Source organism: Semicossyphus pulcher, unplaced genomic scaffold (assembly GCF_022749685.1).
Source record: "Semicossyphus pulcher isolate SPU_LCO1_2020_fin unplaced genomic scaffold, fSemPul1.0.p SCAF_18, whole genome shotgun sequence".
Lineage (NCBI taxonomy): Eukaryota > Metazoa > Chordata > Actinopteri > Labriformes > Labridae > Semicossyphus > Semicossyphus pulcher.
Genome location: NW_027211691.1, coordinates 24630073 through 24648881, shown reverse-complemented (window position 1 = coordinate 24648881; position 18809 = coordinate 24630073). Strand labels below are relative to the sequence as shown.

At 45.9% G+C, this 18809-nt stretch overlaps 1 protein-coding gene across 2 annotated transcripts in view; it reads left to right on the top strand.

Moving 5' to 3' along the window:
- The first annotated feature begins 126 nt into the window (after positions 1-126).
- Positions 127-18809, top strand: part of rps6ka3b (ribosomal protein S6 kinase, polypeptide 3b) — a 55227-nt gene continuing 36544 nt past the window's right edge. For both annotated transcript variants that reach the window (XM_069666927.1, XM_069666926.1), the window contains exons 1-2: positions 127-618; positions 8188-8247. In XM_069666927.1, the coding sequence (XP_069523028.1) occupies positions 556-618; positions 8188-8247 (123 nt within the window). In that variant the 5' untranslated portion in view covers positions 127-555. The remainder of the gene's footprint in view (positions 619-8187; positions 8248-18809) is intronic.

Below are 18809 nucleotides of genomic sequence, written 5' to 3'. Positions count from 1 at the left end.
AGCATGCCGCCTCCTGACGTGACGCAAGCGTGACGCAGCGGTCTGACAGACAGGTAAGCCGACACCGGCCGCCATATTGGGAAACAACGGAAGTGAGAGAGAGAGAAAGAGAGAGAGAGAGAGAGAGAGAGCGGCAGAGGGAGGGAAAGAGAACCAGATTGAGAGATAACTGTGTGTGTGTGTGTGTGTTGAGTCAATCAGTTTCCGAAAAAGGGCGTCCTCCTCGCTGATTTCTCTCATGTTTGTCTCCCCGGAGGAAGGGGCGGTCTCAGCGCCACAGCAGATCCGGAATTAGTAGGTGTTCGCTCGGCTCTGCTCGGCTCGCTCGGTCGGTCGGTGGACTCCGCGGGCGGTTCGGTTCTAACACGCAGAGGTTTGAGGAAACAGAACCGGAAGTAGCTTAAACACAGTCCAAAATAAGAAGGAAAGAGAAAAGGAGAAGCCGGGTGGACTGAAAGTGTCGACCGAGGGAGGGACGACAAACCCCGGGGCAGAAAAGAGGAATAAAAAAAGAAGAAGAAGAAGAAATTAAAGTAGAGGCAGAAGAAGAGAAAGATGCCTCTGGCTCAGTTGGCGGATCCCTGGCAGAAGATGCCGCTGGGGGGGACAGCTGGAGAGGTGAGACATCATCCAAACACACCGAGACACTTTGGTTTGTCCTCTTATCTAACTGACAAGTGACTTTGAGTATGGCTGCAGCGTTCAGACAGGTAGCATGGAAACACACCTCACCTGAAAGTCACTATTAGATCATTTTTTACAACTGCAGCTGCTTTATATCACATTAACATGAACCATAAAGTATCTGACTACTTAATCAAACTGTAATACTATATATAGTAGTATGAAAAAATACACTAATTGCCATTTATGCACCACAAGCTACCTGATATTTGTTATAAATCTCTTTACATGTGTCACCTTGATTTATGTGCAGCTTAGCTGTACAAATTAAAGTACAATTTAGTGAAATAAATAAATTAAGGGCATAAAATGACTTTAAGTGGCTTTAAGAAACTCTATAGAGTAGATTACAGCTGAAGATTTGTCTATCAGTCAATTACAGTAGACTTAGGTCACTATGAAGTGTTACAGGCTTACTAACTACAATTCCCTTTATTGTGCCCTGTAAGTATCCATAAATATAGAGGCATTAAAGTGCTATGATATAACGATGGAGACACTGGGCACAAGGAACGCTCTGTAATGCCTGAAATGAAGCGGTGTGTAATTAATTAGATGTTTAATTTACTTGTGAGCGTTAACAGCAGCAGATACAGATAGAGTTACACTTAATGAGGTTAAAAACACTGAAAACAAACACAACACAAGATACTTTAAACAAGGAGTGCTCTGTAGAAATAAGTACCAGAATGTCACTAAAGTCTTACAAACAAATCTTATTTTCCTTTTTTACTATAATTTGTGTCACACGTCTGTAACTGTTTAGGGCCTGAGAGATGTGGGACACTGTAAACCAGGTACCAGTTTTAGTGGAGAATCCTTCACAGATTAATAACATGCCTGATGATATATGACGTGTATAATAGCTGTCTGCAAAGTGCAAAGACTCTGCAAAGTAACTCGGGGGAATCTACCTAACTATGTGCTACAGATCTTTACAAGCTGCAAAGGTGACATTGTCAAATATGCAGCACTAAAGTGCACGATGATGTCATTTATTTCCTTCGTAATTAAATGTCTTGTTTTATTAGACAAACTTTTTATCATTGTGAGACAAAAAGCAGCAGATCCTTACAAACGAGCCGCTGCTGGAGGAGAGTTTAACATATTTTTGCATGAATTATCAAAATAATTTAGGGTTATTTTGCCGATTGTTTTAACTCGACGATAACGCAATAAGGTCGCACAAATGCTTTCTAAGAACAGGAATGGGGCATTAAATGGCGCCACATGTGGGTGGAAGCATCTGAAGGTGACAGCGGAGTAACGACCGGTCACTTATGGATGTTTTTAATCCGTTCTTGTGCAGAATCAAGGAGACGAGGACTGTGGGAAGGCCTTTGCAGTCGGTGAAAAACAATAGATGCAAACAGTGAGAGTGAGCGATTGTTCCTAAAAAGGAGGCCGTGTCTTTAAAACTGAGATTGAAACAAAAACAGCTCCTGTGTTTCTTTTTTCTTCCTTCCTACAAGTTTGTGAATCTTGATAAGGAGGCGGTGCTGCTGCGACCGCATGATTCAGGAAGAGCTTACGTCTGAGTGTGTGTGTGTCCACTTCCTGTATGAGGTGTCACAAGGGCTGCAGCATGGAGAAATAGCTCTGTGTGTGTGTGTGTGTGTGTGTCGCTCTGTAGGCAGATTGTGAATAATCAAACCTGATTCAGGCTAAAAAATGCTCTGAGTCACAGCCAGCTTCTCTCTTCCTGACAGGCTCATACCTGCTCGCTGCTTTTTCCCACGTGACCTCTTTTCACCTCAAGCAGACAGGAACGTGCTGATGCTCCTCTCTGCCTAATGAAACGACCTTTGACCCCCCGTACACACCACAGAGATGTGTCTGATAGCTGAGCGAAAGCTGCCGTACCAGCTTTTTTGTTTTTTCTAGGCCACCACAGGACAAAAAGACAAACTGGCGCTCACACACACACAAAGGGAGCGAGCGGCGAAGTTGTGGAATGAAGAAGAGATGCTTCTGTGAGGTTTCTGCCCCGAAGACAAGATCATTCAGCGCGCGCACAAAGAGCAGAGAGGGGCCGCTGTGGAAACAAACGTGTGTGGATGCAGGAGGCTGCAGGCTGTGATGTTTAATCTACAAACATCGTATAATAACAGGCCGTAAGCAGACATGCATCCATACATTTTATTTACTCTCTGTTTCCCATGATTACGAGTAATTTCCGGTTGTCGACTTGTTTATCTCGTTATCAGGAGATAACAGCGCTGCACCAGCGTAATGTCAGATGATCATAACTCGTATCCTCTGAGCTGCAAAAGCACAGAACAAACATAGAAACAGGCTGAACTTCACTCATCAGTGTGGGCGATGGCAGCATGTCCGGCTCTGTGATATCACCGTGAGCAGTGACAGAAAATGATCCCGTTATCACGAGAAAATTAGCGTTGTAGTCCCGAGATAACGAGAGAAATAAGTCGAGATCTTAACAACAGGAAATGAAATCGTTATCACGGGAAACAGAGTCAATAAAATGGGTGATTGTCCGCTCAGGGCTTCCGTAAAAATCCCCTCCAGCGCTGCAACTAATGATTTTTTTCATGCTTGGTTAATCCGTTGATTATTTTCCCTTTTAATCGATGAGTTGATGGCAGATAAAATATCAGAACATTGAGAAAAACCTTGATTGAAGCATCCTAAAGCTCAGGGTGACGTCCTGAAATCCCTTGTTTGGTCCACAACCTAAAGACGTCAGCTGACCGTCACAGAGGAGGAAAGACGCCAGAAAATATTCAGATTTAAGAAGATGAAACTTATTTTATTAAAAATGTCAAACCCATTAATCAACTAATCGATTATCCCAAATAAGTGGCAATTAATTCAATAGAGCAGCTACAATCACAGCATGTCGAACACTGAACTGAAAAACATTTAGGTCATAAAAACGACAAATACAAGAATTAAAATAAGTTTCTAAACCAGAATTAAACTTAGAAAATAAGTTAAAATAAGTTAACTTAAAATAAGAAATTCAATAAAATATCCAGCGTGCAAAAGTGCATCATAATGTCAGAACATCTGAAGATAGATACAATACACACAGCTCATGAATATGTGTACAGATGTATGTGTAATATAAGCCATTATATTACATATACATGCATTATTATATCATGTAATTTATTGTAGCTGTAATTGTTCCTCTTGTCAAAAATCAAACCTTTCTATGATGATTGGGCTCAAATTTTGCCCCATAAAATCTCTATATGGAGACCTTCACCTTCACCTCTCATGAACTAATAACCTGATAATCAGTCAGTGTTTACTATAACCTGTTGGTCAGGCTCTGAAGAGAAGCAGGAGAGAGGAGAGAAGGTTCCTGGTTCGAATCCCGGTTCAGACGTAGCGGGTCTTTCTGCGTGGAGTCTGCATGTTCTCCCCGTGCATGCGTGGGTTCCCTCCGGGTACTCCGGCTTCCTCCCACAGTCCACAGACATGCTCGTTAGGTTCATTGGTGACTCTGAATTGCCTGTAGGTGTGAATGTGAGCGTGACAGGTTGTCTGTCTCTACAGCCGCTTTCCCACTGGTCAAAAAAACCTGCTAACACTCTGCTTTTTTGCTTAGTGGGGAAGGTTATTCAGACCCGGGTCACATGACTCTGCAGTAGACCCGGATAATTATCGCCTCGGCTCAGCATTGATGGGAACACAAAACCTGTGTCGACGCGCTAATCTCCGCCTCCTCTCCAGGGCGATGCTATGCTCTGTCGGTAACTTCTGCGACTCCTCGTCATCTCAGCTACAAATTCCGCCCGTCTCCGTCCGAGCAGCGCTCGAATATCGTTCCAAATCTGTCGGTGCCGAGTTTGATAAACAGACTGACTGAGTCATAGATACAATAAAGACCTAACCACCGTAACAGCTCCACTGGTTACTAACCCTGTCTGTGGCACGTTTGTGACGTCAGACGGTGACGCAGCAGAAAAGAGAGGATACTTCACTGGCAATGGGAGAAGAGACAATCGGCATCTATAAGCAGGTCTTCCCGGGACTGAAAAACCTGCGCCAACGCGCAAAATTTAGGTGGGAAAGGGGTATAAGTGTCAGCCTTGTGATTGACAGGTGATTAGTCCAGGTGTAACCCCGCCTCTCGCCCGATGACAGCCGGGATAGGCTCCCGCCCCCTGCGACAGCACAGATCATGGATGGATGTTTGGTGTCTGAACTGTCAGAAATACAAAATAAAAAACAAGGTTAGAATAAAAGGAGCTTCAGCTCTCTCACCTGTGATGCTCTGTGTTTGTGTAAGCGCAGCTTCTCCTGCTCTGCAGACTCTCTGCTTGTTGATATCAGATCACAAGGAATGCACAGTCAGGACGGAGATAATGGTTATTAATAGCAGCTTCATGCTAACATGTATGATCAGATGTTCATACACATTCAGATCACATGCTAATCGTACACGGAGTCCAAGAGTCTGACAAGGTGTTTGATTTCCTCTGTGAGGCCTGACCAGGGACAGAGGCAGACGTGGTGTGTGCGCTGGCAGGGACAGGTGCATGCAGGTGCTCATGAATCAACAGTTATTGTAATTTGGCTCCGGTTTATTGAAACAGTGAGCCGTTGGAGCTGCAGCAGTGACTGTGACTCATATTTATTTAATTAAATGCTGGAAAATGTGCGTACCCTTTTTTTACCAGTAATAAGTAGAGCCTGACTGATGTGAGATTTTGGGACGGATTTTAATATGAACAAAGTACAGACACGGTGATCGACACAGAACATTTTGAGCTGGAAAGAAAACAGAGTTTATCTTGAACATCGTTTCCTGTAAAAATGTTTATTCTGGCTCACATCAGAAACACGTGTATCCAGTGTGTGATGGGCCTGTGTCAGCAGACTGGTGTAGTTTGATGAGGGTCGAGTAATGCTTCAGCGAGTTTACCTGCAGGAACTATTTTTAGTCGGAGGTCAGAAATGAGTCTGGATCTCAGAATTTGAGCATCATTGTCTCCTAAATCAAAGACATTACAAAGTTAGTGTTTGTTTGTTCTTCCTGAACGCGAACCTCTCTGTTCACATATTGTTCCTGTGATAAAATCCTGCAGACTCAAAGTGAAGGATTTAAGGTTGGCGGTGTTCAGAGACATCCTGCAGCCCTGTCACCTTCCATCTCTCCTTCTCCTTATAGTCCATCACTCGTCCCGTGTGCCTCTTCCTCCCTCTCCCTGCTGCAGATTGCCGGCTCGTCCTCCTGGCCCTGCACTTACCGGCTCTCCTTAATCGCTTTTATCGTTCTTATTGTTTTGGTGAGGCCGTAGTATCGGTGCTATCAGTGTCTGAATCACAGCTGTTGTTGCAGCAGGGGAGCAGACAGGCTGCTAATCTGCCTTACGTAATGCTAATTCATATCTGTTGTTTGTATTTTGCTGTTGGCCGAGCAGACGAGGTGGACGCTGTCTGAGTCCGGTGGCCCTGCTGATTAATCTCACACTGTGACCGTCTGCAGACTTTTCTCCCTCCATGTGAACTCTGTGTGATTCCTCCGGGAGCAGCAGGGACGCGATGAGACGGTTTTTTCTCTTTCAAAATAAAAGACGCCTACTCGCTGAGCGGTGCGTTTCACCTCTGAATGCTTGGTGGCACCGAGTGAAAACAAGCCATGAATGTAGGCAGCACACGTCCTTGATGAGACTAAAGAACGGAGCTCTTTACAGAGCCGAGCTTTACTGCAGACGTACAGGACACAGACGCTGATGGCTTCGCATCGTTTGATGAGGAATGCACCGTGTGAGGTTCAGCGGGTACAGGGTGTGTGGAATGAAGCTGCTGATGCCTCACACTGTAAAGGATGCTGTTCACACATTGTACAAAGATTACATCCCTTTGATTAGACTGCATTTACTTTATCACTTCAGACCATGCAGGAAGCTTTAATGTGTAGCTGCAACGCAAGAAACTGAATCTATTTCTCCGGTCAGTTCATCTCTCTCGTCAGGTCCAGATGTTGTAGCTTCTTAAATGTGACGAGCTGCTGCCCGTCTTCTTCGCTGATGAGGAGTCTGGGTGACGTCACTTTGAGCATTTTACACAATTATTTTGACTTTATAGACTTTTATTGTGAAAATCCATCCATCCATTGTCTATACCGCTTACCCTGTTCAGGGTCACGGGGGGCTGGAGCCTATCCCAGCTGTCATCGGCTGAGAGGCGGGGTTACACCTGGACAGATCATCTGTCAATCACAGGACTGACACATAAGCCTTTTTAACACTGCGGCTCCGCCTCGGTGTCGTAACGAAGCTCCGTCCTCATGCAGCCTTTGTCGTTCTACATTGGACCACACAACGGCGGCGTAAAGCTGCCCAGGTGTGTGTTTTAAAATAGCGTTCCGGCGCCGGCTCTGCAGTTTACACTGACGCTGTTTCCTCTCCACTACCTCCGATGCCGGCCCGGAGGCGGAGCGACTTCGCCCCACCATTCCACCTCCGTGCGCTCTACATAGAGGACGAAGCGTAACAGAGGCGTAATAATCCCGCCCTGAATAGAGACAGACAACCTTTCTCGCTCACATTCACACCTGTGGGAGATTTAGAGTCACAAAGGAACCTAACAAGCATGTGTTTGGACTGTGGGAGGAAGCCGGAGTTCCCACGCATGCACGGGGAGAGCATGCAACCTCCCCACAGAAAGGCCCACTACGTCTGAACCGGGACTCGAACCAGGAACCTTCTAGCTGCAGCGACAACGCTCTGCAGCCTTCACTAATAGCAATATATATCTGAGGGACCCTCATTGACCAGTTTTATTTATTTTACAGTGAGCGCTGTAACCGTGCAGCCTGTCTTCTGGTGAACATATTCAGTGATGATAGCAGCAGCCCGTCTTTAATGCTCCTTGTGACAGACTCCCCGAATGTCTGAAAATGTACCAGGAGAATAAACATCTTTCTTCCATCACAGATTCGTTGGTGTGTTTTGATGGGCGGACGGCGGCGCTGTTGAAGTTGTCACTTGTATTTTTGCACAACATAGTCCGCACTTGAAGATGCAAACATAAACAGAATAAATAAACCAAGGTTGTGCACCATGGTGGAAATAATCACGTGCATCACTACTCGAGCGTGGAGGGGGTTAGCTTAGCTTAGCATAAAGGCTGGAAACAGGGGGAAACAGCTAGCATGGATTTGTGTGCGATCTTTTTTGATGTCCTGCACGTCTTTTATTTATCTGTTAATTTAAAGTTTTCCTTCTTTTCACTGCATGATGCTTTAAAGAAATCTCAAAATTATATATAAAAATGTTTTTGGACACTGTAGCTTTAAGGTTTTCACGACGATTAAATGTATATCACAACACAAGCCTCCCGTGTGAGAGCAGCCAGCACAGTGACGTGTTTTCAGCCGTTGCTCAGGTGAACATGTTTGGACCTGAAGCGGTGACGTCGAGCCGCCCGACAGGATCACACAGAGAGCAGCAGCAGTAATCACCACGTCACCGCTGCATGTCAGGTGTGTGCTAATGTGTCACGTCTCTGTGTGTGTTGTTACAGGATGCACATCACGACCCCGAGGACTTGGTGGGCGACGACGACTCCCTGCCCGCCTGCACCGTAAGTCTACCTCCTGTTCTTAGTCTTTACGTCACATCAAACAACGAGGAGGCTCCAGGTCGTGTTTGGAGGCTGCTGGTCCTTCCTGACGTTAAATGGGCTTTATTGTAAACACAGCGAGCGCTCTGTTTGTACTGACAACATCGTAACACTCTGAACTCACTGATGGCAGCTGTGTGTGTGTGTGTGTGTGTGTGTGTGACAGGCTGCTATTGACGAGTTAACAGCTCATCCGGTCATCCAAAAGTGTGCGAGCTTGTGTGTTTCAGCTCTTTGATAGCGCGTCCTCTGTTTGAGAAAACGGACGCCTACTCCTGCAGGATAATTGCCGGTTTGAAAGTGAAGCGTTGTGTGGCTCACTATTACAATCATGAGTCAATCCTCCCTCAGATCCTCCGCTCGGCTCCATATCATCATGTATTTGTCATGTCCGTATCATTCCACGAGTCGTTCTTGCATCAGACGTGGTGATTGACTCGTAAGGTAAACCTTCTTCCCCTCAGCCTCATGCAGCTCGTCTTCTGCTGTCACTTCCTGTGTCCCACTTTCAAACTGTGCACTCACTTTATTTTGATGTAACAGCTCTGTGAAATGTGCACAGTCAGGAGGAACACAAGCATGCAGCTAACGGCTGATGTAAAAAGTTGCTAAAGAGACTTTGATAAGCTTTACTCGCTACATAAACGTGAGGTGTCTTTCTGCACGCTTGGATCGTGTTTGAAACAAAAAAGATTTTCTATCTCTAATTTTTGTGATATTACTGGAGATGATGTTTTGAACAAACATTGAGACATATCTTCTGATCATTTTAGTCTGTTTAACTTCCTGTTTGTACATGAGTATTTTGACATCACATTTCTAGCTGCATGTATTGCTTCATTTCTGACGGTTTAAATCGAGACAGTATCATTTTATTTGCCTATTTACAGCCACAACGCTTCCCCTCATACTTCACAGTGTTAGCTGCAGCAGTCCCGTGTGACGTGTCCCAGTTTCATACCAATAACCTACATGTACCACACCTGTTCAAATACGCACAAAACAAGAAGTTGCTGCAAAGACAAACAGCCACCACGAAACGTCAGCGATCTCAGCGCGGTGATAAAGGCAGAGTGAAACCACTGTGGTGTTCATCAGTACGCAGGGTTTGTTTATCAGGAGGAACAAATGCTAACTGAACCTGCTCAGGTCCCGGAGCTCTCTCCATCGAGACACAAACAAAATCCACTTCCTGTTTTGGTTGTGCTAATTCCTGTGAGCCTTCTCCTGAGAGATGGCACCCAGCTGCAGACCCATTTGCAGCCTAAAAGCAAAGTTCAAAGGGAACCAATAAAAACACTGAAAGCTACATTTATAAGACAACTTTATTGATCCTGAAGGAAATACGATTAAATAAACATGACTGAAGGTGATATTGACGTTTAAAATGCTCCGCCCGTAGAAAACTCTGCTGCCGACCTCTCAGCGGCAGGTTAGAGAGGAAGAGTGAACAACAGAGACGGTCGGAGAAACTAAAGTGAAATGTCTGAACAGAAGACGAAGAGCTGGTCCTCTGAAACGGCTCGTCAGCGCTTGTTTGGAGGCGTTTCAGGTTTAAGTGATGTTAAGAAGAAACAATAATCAGCAGAGAGGTCATGAAACCTGCGTCTGCGCCGCAAAGCAACACGACTAACTTCATGAAGCAGCTGAAAGAACAAAGTGCAGCATGATGAGTGTGTGAAGGCCGAGAGGGAGAACGAGCTGCTCCCCGTCCTCCAGCGTCATGTCAGACATCCAGAACAGAGACGCTGCACAGAGACATCCAGCTCCCAGAGACACACTGACATTACCCATGATGCACCACATTCAGGTGAAGAACCTGATTTTAAAGCCGTGTCCCAGTCCAGGGGCTGCAGTCAGGTGCGTCCTTTGCAGCCCAACAAATCCCAAAATGCATTGCGCGCTAATTGAAATGACGGACTCTTATGTGGCCGAGGAGGAAACTTTTAAATGTTAAAGTTTTTGTTTCAACTCAATCGAATAGCTCGCGTTATACGTTACACAAAAACAAATTATCTTTAAGATAATAGGTTAACTCACTGGACGATAGTTATGCTAGCTAGTTAGTCCGCTAGCTACCTGTTGCTAGGTGACAGGAGGGGCGTTTGGTGACGCAAGGGTAAGGGCGGGAACAGCTAGTGACGCAAACAGGAAATGCTCCGTAGACCAGATCGTCTCGTTGCAGTTCGGCTTTAACGTCTACGCAGGCTACGACTGGAGCGTCCTGCGCTGACCGCCTCCCTCGAAGGCTGCAGCCCGTGGATTGGGACACAGCTCAAGTCTTAGTTTGATGCTACATTTGTCCATGAGCCTGAATGTGGCACAAAATGGAACAGAAAGCGTCCAAAGCCAAAACAACGTGCCCCATAAACTTATTAAATAATAGTGATTAAGACTTCGCCCATAATCCTGCAGCCCGTCTGTGTCGCCTTTTTAAACGTGTCGTTTCCAGTTTGAACACACGACAACTATAACACTAGTACACAGCTGTAGTGCTGTCATACATCTCCCAGAATGCCTTTACACAACAGGGAGAGATAAAATAAGTTGTTGCGCTCTGTCAGAGGAGGAAGTAAGAAGATGACTCATCCGCAGCGCGTGTCTGTATTTAAATTCACTTTGAGTGCGGGCTGTCTGATCATCCGATCTCTCCGTCTGACTGACACAAATCTCTCACAAATGAGATTCTGACCCGGACTGATGGATTTGTCACCTCCTGTTTATCAAAGCAGAGCCGCAGTCGGGTCGTACGTTGCTGGAACGTGAGGCCGTCTGACGTCTGAGGGAGCAGCAGCTTAATGTGCTGCTCTGCTGCTGCAGCTTCATCCGCAGTGCAGCTGAGCGACCGACCGGCTGAGAGCAGACACGTTTAACGTTTGAATGTTAATGTTCACATTTGCATCAGACTGACAGACGATAGTGGACTGCGTCGACCTCGCATGGCGCTGGTTCAGACGCTCTGCGGGTTTCCTCTTCTCATTGAGTATTCTGGTGAAAGTTGAGTCTTTGAATCGTTTCTGTCTTTTTATCGATGATGTGTTCAACTTAGACGTACATGAGGATGGACGACATGACAGCTCCCTAAAAGTGAAGTCGTCACTGGTGTAGAGCCCGATGTCTCCTCTTGGATAAAACAGGATCTCGCTGATAGGGGGTCCTACTTTATATCTGTGTGTGTGTGTGTGTGTGTGTGTGTGTGCGTGTGTGTGTGTGTGTGCGTGTGTGTGTCCGCGGCAGGCAGGGCAGCTGCAAGCATCGATTTTTAAATGCAGAGGAGATGGTTTATAGATCGACTGTCTGAGAAGAGCTGAGCACTCATTACCTCACTCTCCAGAGTCTGCAGCACACACACACACACACACACACACACGCACGCACGCACGCACGCACGCACACACACACACACACACAGAGAGAGAGACGAGCTTGAAGGCAGGAAGCTGGAGGTGAAATCAGTATGAACATCACATCGTGTGTACGTGTGTGTGTGAGGATGAATATATTACAGAGCTGTTAACGAGTGAGTCTGACTTTTCCACCGAGTGTGAAACCTCTGTGTGTGTGTGTGTGTGTGTGTGTGTGTGTGCGTGTGTGTGTGTGTGTGTGTGTGTGTGTGTGTGTGTGTGTGTCTCAGGTTAATCTGAGGTAATGAGGCAGCTCTCTCTCTGTGTCACGCTTCTTGAAGTCTCGAGTGTGAAGGAAACTCATCTACTTCTATATTTGTGAGGACGCTCATTTATATATGACTTTATTAGCAACTATTTTAATTAGTAAATTATAATTAATTAATATTTTCAATCAAAAATGCAAAACATTTGATAGTTTCCGCTCCCTAAACGTTCAGGCTGGTTTGTTTTCTTAAAATAAACTGGTTTTATTTTGGTTTTGGACAATTTTACGGACAAAAACAGACTAAATTTAAGCTGTTGGAAGCTTTAACAGACATTTATCTCTATTTTTAGAGACAGTATTAATTAATCCTTGTCCTTCTCTAAACTCAATCCCATTTAATTCTGAACCTAGATCAGATTTTTATCTTTAAACCAGGTCTAAATCTTCATACTGCTCTTTGCATCGCTGCTCACAGATGTCCTCACTTCCAGGATTTAAAACCCCCGTTGGTCCTCACAAACATGGAAGTACAACAGGACACACACACTCCTGCAGCATTCATTCACAGACACACTCACTCGCCCATTATCAAATCCTTCACACACACACGAACACTCAAACGCCTACATCAGAGCACACTCACACCCGAGTGATGCTCGTTGTGTCACACACACACACACACACGCACACACACACACGCACACACCTCATCCCTGGTTTGGATGTGACTGCAAGACGGTAACACACACACACACACACACACACACACACACTTCACATACTGACTGCACTGCTCAGTGTTGAGTCAGTAGCACACACACACACACACACACACACACACACAAAGGCCCCCAGCGAGGCATAAAATGTTTTCCAGACAGCGTTATGAACATCGCTGCTCTCTGAGGGACCAACTAACATCTGCTGCCATCTGCTGCTGCTCGTGTGTGTGTGTGTGTGTGTGTGTGTGATGGACAGACACAGTATCATGTTTGGACCCAGGATGAGGTCACTCTTCACTGTGGGGAGGGCTGACACTGACCGCTGACTCTAAGCAGACGAGAAACAGCAGGTTAACAGTTCAGACGACGAATTGTCTGTAAATTTCATCACACGTTTCGTTTAAAACGTCCTCTAAGCACCGACTGAGTCCAGACGAGATGGTGTGAGCCGGACTGCAAACTATGAGCAGTGTTCTCATCAGCAGATTCAAGTGTTATAAGTTCTGTTAAAGGCCGTCCTCAGATGTGTAGGTTTGCTTTAGCCCCTTTCATGCACTGCCCTCCTGAACATTTCCCCACGTTGTCCAGGCGGGCTGCGATGGACGGATTTTTCCCCACGACTTCATGCAGACTTTTTCCTGCAGCCTCCTGGTGAAGTGTCTGCTTAAATGTCTGATTGAAAACATCCGAGATCGAAGAAGAAGGATCGTTTACACGACAGCAAAGACGTCTGCAGACTGGAGAGAGGGAGAGATCCAGGAGCGTCTGGCTGTGAGGGACGAAGATGAAATAATTTCAACGTCATGTCCTGCCTTATAAGACCCCAGTCCCCATGTCCAGCAGGGAAACTGTCCAGCTGTGAGGGACGTGAAGGGGCAACTCAGGATTATCAGGAGTGCATGTGTGAAAAGGGCGTCCGTTACCAATACGAGTATCTGTTATCTGACCAGTAACATAATGTATTATCCCCCCACCCTCCCCATCATCTGGTTTCAGGTAAATCATCATGTAACAATAAGAATCGATGAAAGTAAGGTGCTAGATGAGAGAGTCATTAATGTCAAAGCCAACAAAAAGAGAAATCAGTGTTTTTCCCACTATTATAAGTTTATTTCTCTAAATCAAACTTGTATCGAGAAGGAAAACATAGAATTGAAGTTATTAGATTAAGTACAGGTGGTGGTAGCATCGCTGTTTCCCGTATCAAACATATTTTCAGTTGTTAATCTTTGTTATCGATGAAGTCGAGCTGTAGCTCCCTCACAAGCAGCACAGCCGAGCGTTCTGCGTTAGTCTGAAGAAACTGCCAAGGACCAGTAAGTAAGTCCTCATGATCTCCACAATGGTGACTGAGCCTACGGCCCACTGATGAAAGCCTTTGCATTAGCAGTATATAGTATTATTACAGACTGACGCTGCCCAGTTAGTGACGCGTTCTCCATCAGCCAGCAGTGGTTGGTCTGCCAGAGAAAGTAGGCGGAGCTAAGCGGCTGCTTTTCCGCTCTCTGCAAGTGTTGTGAGTAAACAGTAATCTACTATGGCTGAACAAACAAAGAAAAGATGGATGACTACAGATACAACTTCAACAAGAAGTGAAAATCCAAAGAAGAAGAAACAAACTCGACGCTCAGATGAAGCAAACAGTCTGAAAAGGGAAGCGACCGTCAGCCAGGAAAATCAAGAGTTACAACCGGAGCCGAATGTGGACGTCACACCTGCAGCACGAGGTGCCGCCAAAGAGAGCGAAAGTGAAATCTTTGATTCATACGTTCAGGTAAATAACATGATTTAACGTCCCTGTCTTATCGCTTTCTTTGAAGCAAAAAGCAACTTATAATTCTATATTTTCTCAGACGTGTTTTAACTGTTATTAAAGTGATTCAGAACAGAGGTGGTCAGAGCTGCACTCTCTCAAAGGCATGCTAAAGATTTGCAGGAGCTTGAGCAGGGTTAGGTGCAATTACACGACAGTATCATGCATGTATAAATAAGAGGAAGTCTTCTGATCATGTGTCCGAGGCAGTAAATAGTAAATAATAATGGGCCCAGAACCAAACCTTGGGGGACCCCGTGTGCGTTTGTAGTCCCCCTGAAGTGGCACCCTCTAACTGTGTTCTTTCAGCGAGACAGTTTGAACACAACTGTTTATAAAATAAATAACATTTTACAATTAATGAATATTTTTCTCCTGCTACTACAAAAGCGATGTGCATGATCTGAGAGCCCAGCGGTGCTCTTCATTGTGAGCAACAGCTGAGAGAGAAAAAGAGTCTGTGTCCTCAGGAGTCATTTTTATGAGCTATAAAATTAAACTTCCTTTTATACAACAAAGCTTTGTATTTCATAACTGGCATTGATAAGGAGAAGAGAAGCGTCAGCATCTCTCATCCGCTGACCCAGTTTCCTTCACAGCACCCTGTAAGTGATTGATTGAATAATTAAATTAGCCGGTCGGAAACAGTGGCCGCGTTTTAAATCCAGTCAGACGAGTCGTGAGCTCGTCCAATCAGGTGTTGTCTGAGGAACACTTGTCAGGTATCTTTACAGTTTCTGCGCAGGGAGTTGAGACACAGACGAGTGCGTCGAGTCTCGAGCTGAACACCTGCAGCGAAGCTTGTTGAGTTTTCTGGTCGACCTGAGAAGTCCTGCAGCCAGAAAGGAAACAACATGAAGCATCACAGCTTCAGACAGAGTCCACATGTTTGTGAACTTTCTCTCGGTACAAGCCGCCTCTCGGTCACCGAGTTCACAGTGATGTAACGGTGAATGAGTCAACCAAAGTAGTTAAATATTCTGCTGCCTTCAGGTGCTTGTCAAAGTTTTAAAATTACAAGTGGAGCTCTTTTTAGTGGAATTAATCCGGGCTTGTTTTGTTGAGCATGAAAGCTGTTTTTCAGGACGTTCAGGAGGCCTCACAGTATAATTACAGTCGGATCTGTGGGCCTCCTGAACGTGCCGGAGGAAAAAGCCTTTAAGCTGCCGTAATTCATGCAATAATTCAGGACCAGACGGGAGAATGTGACAGTGTTCTGCATCTGATCAGAATCTGAAGAGTGCTGCAGGGTTGAAGATGTGGGAGCGTCCACGTTTCTTTGCATTAACATCCATATTTAAAGCTGTGTCCTCTGTCATGGCTACAAACTGAGAGTCAGCTCTCTCGGCTTAAACAAGGTACCTGTTCTTTGCATGGGGCGGGAGCCTATCCCCGCTGTCATTGGGCGAGAGGCGGGGTTACAGAGGCTCCACTCACCTCTCGCCTCGCTGGTCACTTGTTGCTGTGAACTGAGGAGTCTTTCCGATCCAAACAGCTCCCCACAAGGTTGTGTACTTTACTGTATAACATTGTTTTCTTAATATGAGTGACTATGAGACAGTGAGGGACAAAAGCTATTAAAGTGTGTGCTGCCAGCCTGGAGCGAGTCGCGAGTTATCCCATCATCCATCCATCTATTATCCTCTGCTTATCCGGGGTCGGGTCGCCGTGGCAGCAGGCTCAGCAAGGTGACCCTGGCGTCCCGCTCTGAAACGTTTTCCAGCTCCTCCTGGGGGATCCCGAGGCGTTCCCAGGCCAGACAGGATATATAATCCCTCGGGCGAGCTCTGGGTCTGCCCCGGGGTCTCCTCCCAGTTGGACGTGCCCGGAAAACCTCCACAGGGAGGCGCCCAGGAGGAATCCTCATCAGATGCCCGAACCACCTCAACTGGCTCCTTTTGATGAGAAGGAGGAGCTCCCCTCGGATTTACGAGCTCCTGATGCTATCTCTAAGGCTGAGCCCAGACACCCTGCAGAGGAAACTCATTGTTTTGGCCACTCCCCACAGCTCGTGACCACAGGTGAGGGTTGGAACGTAGATCGACTGGTAAACAGAAAGCTTTGCCTTCAGGCTCAGCTCCCTCTTCACCACGACGGTCCGGTACAACATCGCATTACTGCTGACGCTGCACCGATCCACCTGTCCATCTCACGATCCATTTTACCCTCACTGTGAACAAGACCGCGAGATTATTTAACTCCTTCGCTCGAGTGGAGGTATCCCATCATTCATTGTGAATTGCAAGCGGCTGATTCGCTGCTCGATGTATGCTGGGACACCTGACGACGCTCGCTTCCGGCTGAGAGGAGTTGTTGTCGTGCAGTGAGGTCCACACCGAGAGGCCACAGCGCTTCAGAGCAGGGAACACTCCTCTGTTTCTCACCGCTTTGAACTGTAGATATCTTTTATGTATTGTCGATCTTTTTTTGCCTCACCTGATCTTTGACTGGATTAACTGATGAATCAGCTGATCCGGTCAGAAGTTCAGAAACGTGTCTGCAGCAGGTTGAGCTCAGTCAGAACCTTTCTGCTGCAGCTCCAACATGCAGAGTGAACATTTGTTGTCTGTTTGTGCTAACCCCATCAGGCTAATGTGACTTAGAGTCAGTGGTAAATACTCACACACACACACACACACACACACACACACACACACTGCAGCTGCAAACACACAGATTAATGAAGTCTGACACAACATGTGGACCCTCGTTTCCTCCTCAGCCGGTTGTTTCTGACAGATTCTTTAAGGACGCTTGAATTACTCCCTGAGAACAAGGCCGTGATCACAGAGGTAACGATCTTTATTACACATTTTTATATTTTATAAATCACCGCACAACCTCACAGATATGTGTGTGCGTGTGTGTGTGTGTGTGTGTGTGTGTGTGTGTGTGTGTGTGTGTGTGTGTGTGTGTGTGTGTGTGTTGCGTTCGCTGGCAGATGGTGTTTAATCTTCTTCGGCCATCTGGACTGACTTTCTCTGGCGTCTTTTAAACGCCCACACACACAAACACATGGCACACTACTCTTAATCAACAAGCTCAGGTGTGTGTGTGTTTCCGTGCGTGTGTGTGTGTGTGTGTGTGTGTGTGTGAGGGATCAGATAGACGAGACATCCTTGGAAAAAGTCATCCACTTATGGTTTGAACGGTCACAACCTCTGAACTCAGATGAAGAAGTTGTAGATATGTGTGTGTGTGTGCGTGTGTGTGTGTGTGTGCGTGTGTGTGTGTCCAGAGAAGAGCAGAAAAACAAAAGCAGTCAGTTCGGGTCATTTTGTTTGCTAAGAATGTATTTTAGTGTTTGTGTTCGGCACTCAGCGGGTATTTGTCTGCATCTGTGGTCATCCCTTTGTGTATGTGTGTGTGTGTGTGTGTGTGTGTGTGTGTGTGTGTGTGTGTGTTTGAAAGGGAGAGAGGAAGTGTGTGCACTCAGGCCCAAACCTAAAATGGAAACCTCGCCCCACCCACGCCGGCGAGAGTGGTTATTGATGGGAGCAGAGAGAGCGAGCGAGAGAGGAAATATTGATTGATAGGAAGAGGCACAAAGCGAGGGAGGGATTGTGTGTGTGTGTGTGTGTGTGTGTGTGTGTGTGCGTGTGTGTGTGCGTGTGTGTGTGCGTGTGTGTGTGTGCGTGTGTGTGTGTGTGTGTGTGTGTGTGTGTGCGTGTGTGTGTGCGTGTGCGAGGAGGCAGATAATAAGCGAAAGAAGAAGTTTTGTGTCCCAGTTTCTGTCAGGCAGTTGGTACGTTTCCTCTGTGGTACTGGGCAGGGTCAGGGAGTGTGTGTGTGTGTGTGTGTGTGTGGGGACCTCTGCGTCTGTGTTGTGAACGAGGCATTGTGGGTATTTCTATTGTGTGAGGTCATGGGTTGATGATGTAATCTGTGTGACCCGGCGCCGCTTTTCCTGAACGCAGCTCTCTCTCTCTCTCTCTCTCTCTCTCTCTCTCTCTCTCTCTGCAGGAAACAGACCAATCACAGAGCAACAACAACAACACACACACACACACATATAACACACTTTAACATTGTTATACTTGTGAGGACCGTCATTTAAAGCCTGCACTTGCTTCCTGACCCCTCATCCTCCACTGTTGCCGACTCTAATAACTGTTTTCACTTTTCAATTGATCATCTATTTATATTTATGATGAATTAACTAATCAATGAGATATGTAAAAGGTTAAAATAGGACAACAAAAAGGCCATCACAAACTGGTCATTCGTTAAAGATGATTTACACAAACACATTTCAAACAACTTGAGCAATTTTAATTCTTTAAGAGAAACAGATGAACCGCTTCGATCTCGAGCTGCTCAATTAATCGAACATTAATCCTGATCCTGATTTTGTCTTCCCACGATTAAATAAACAT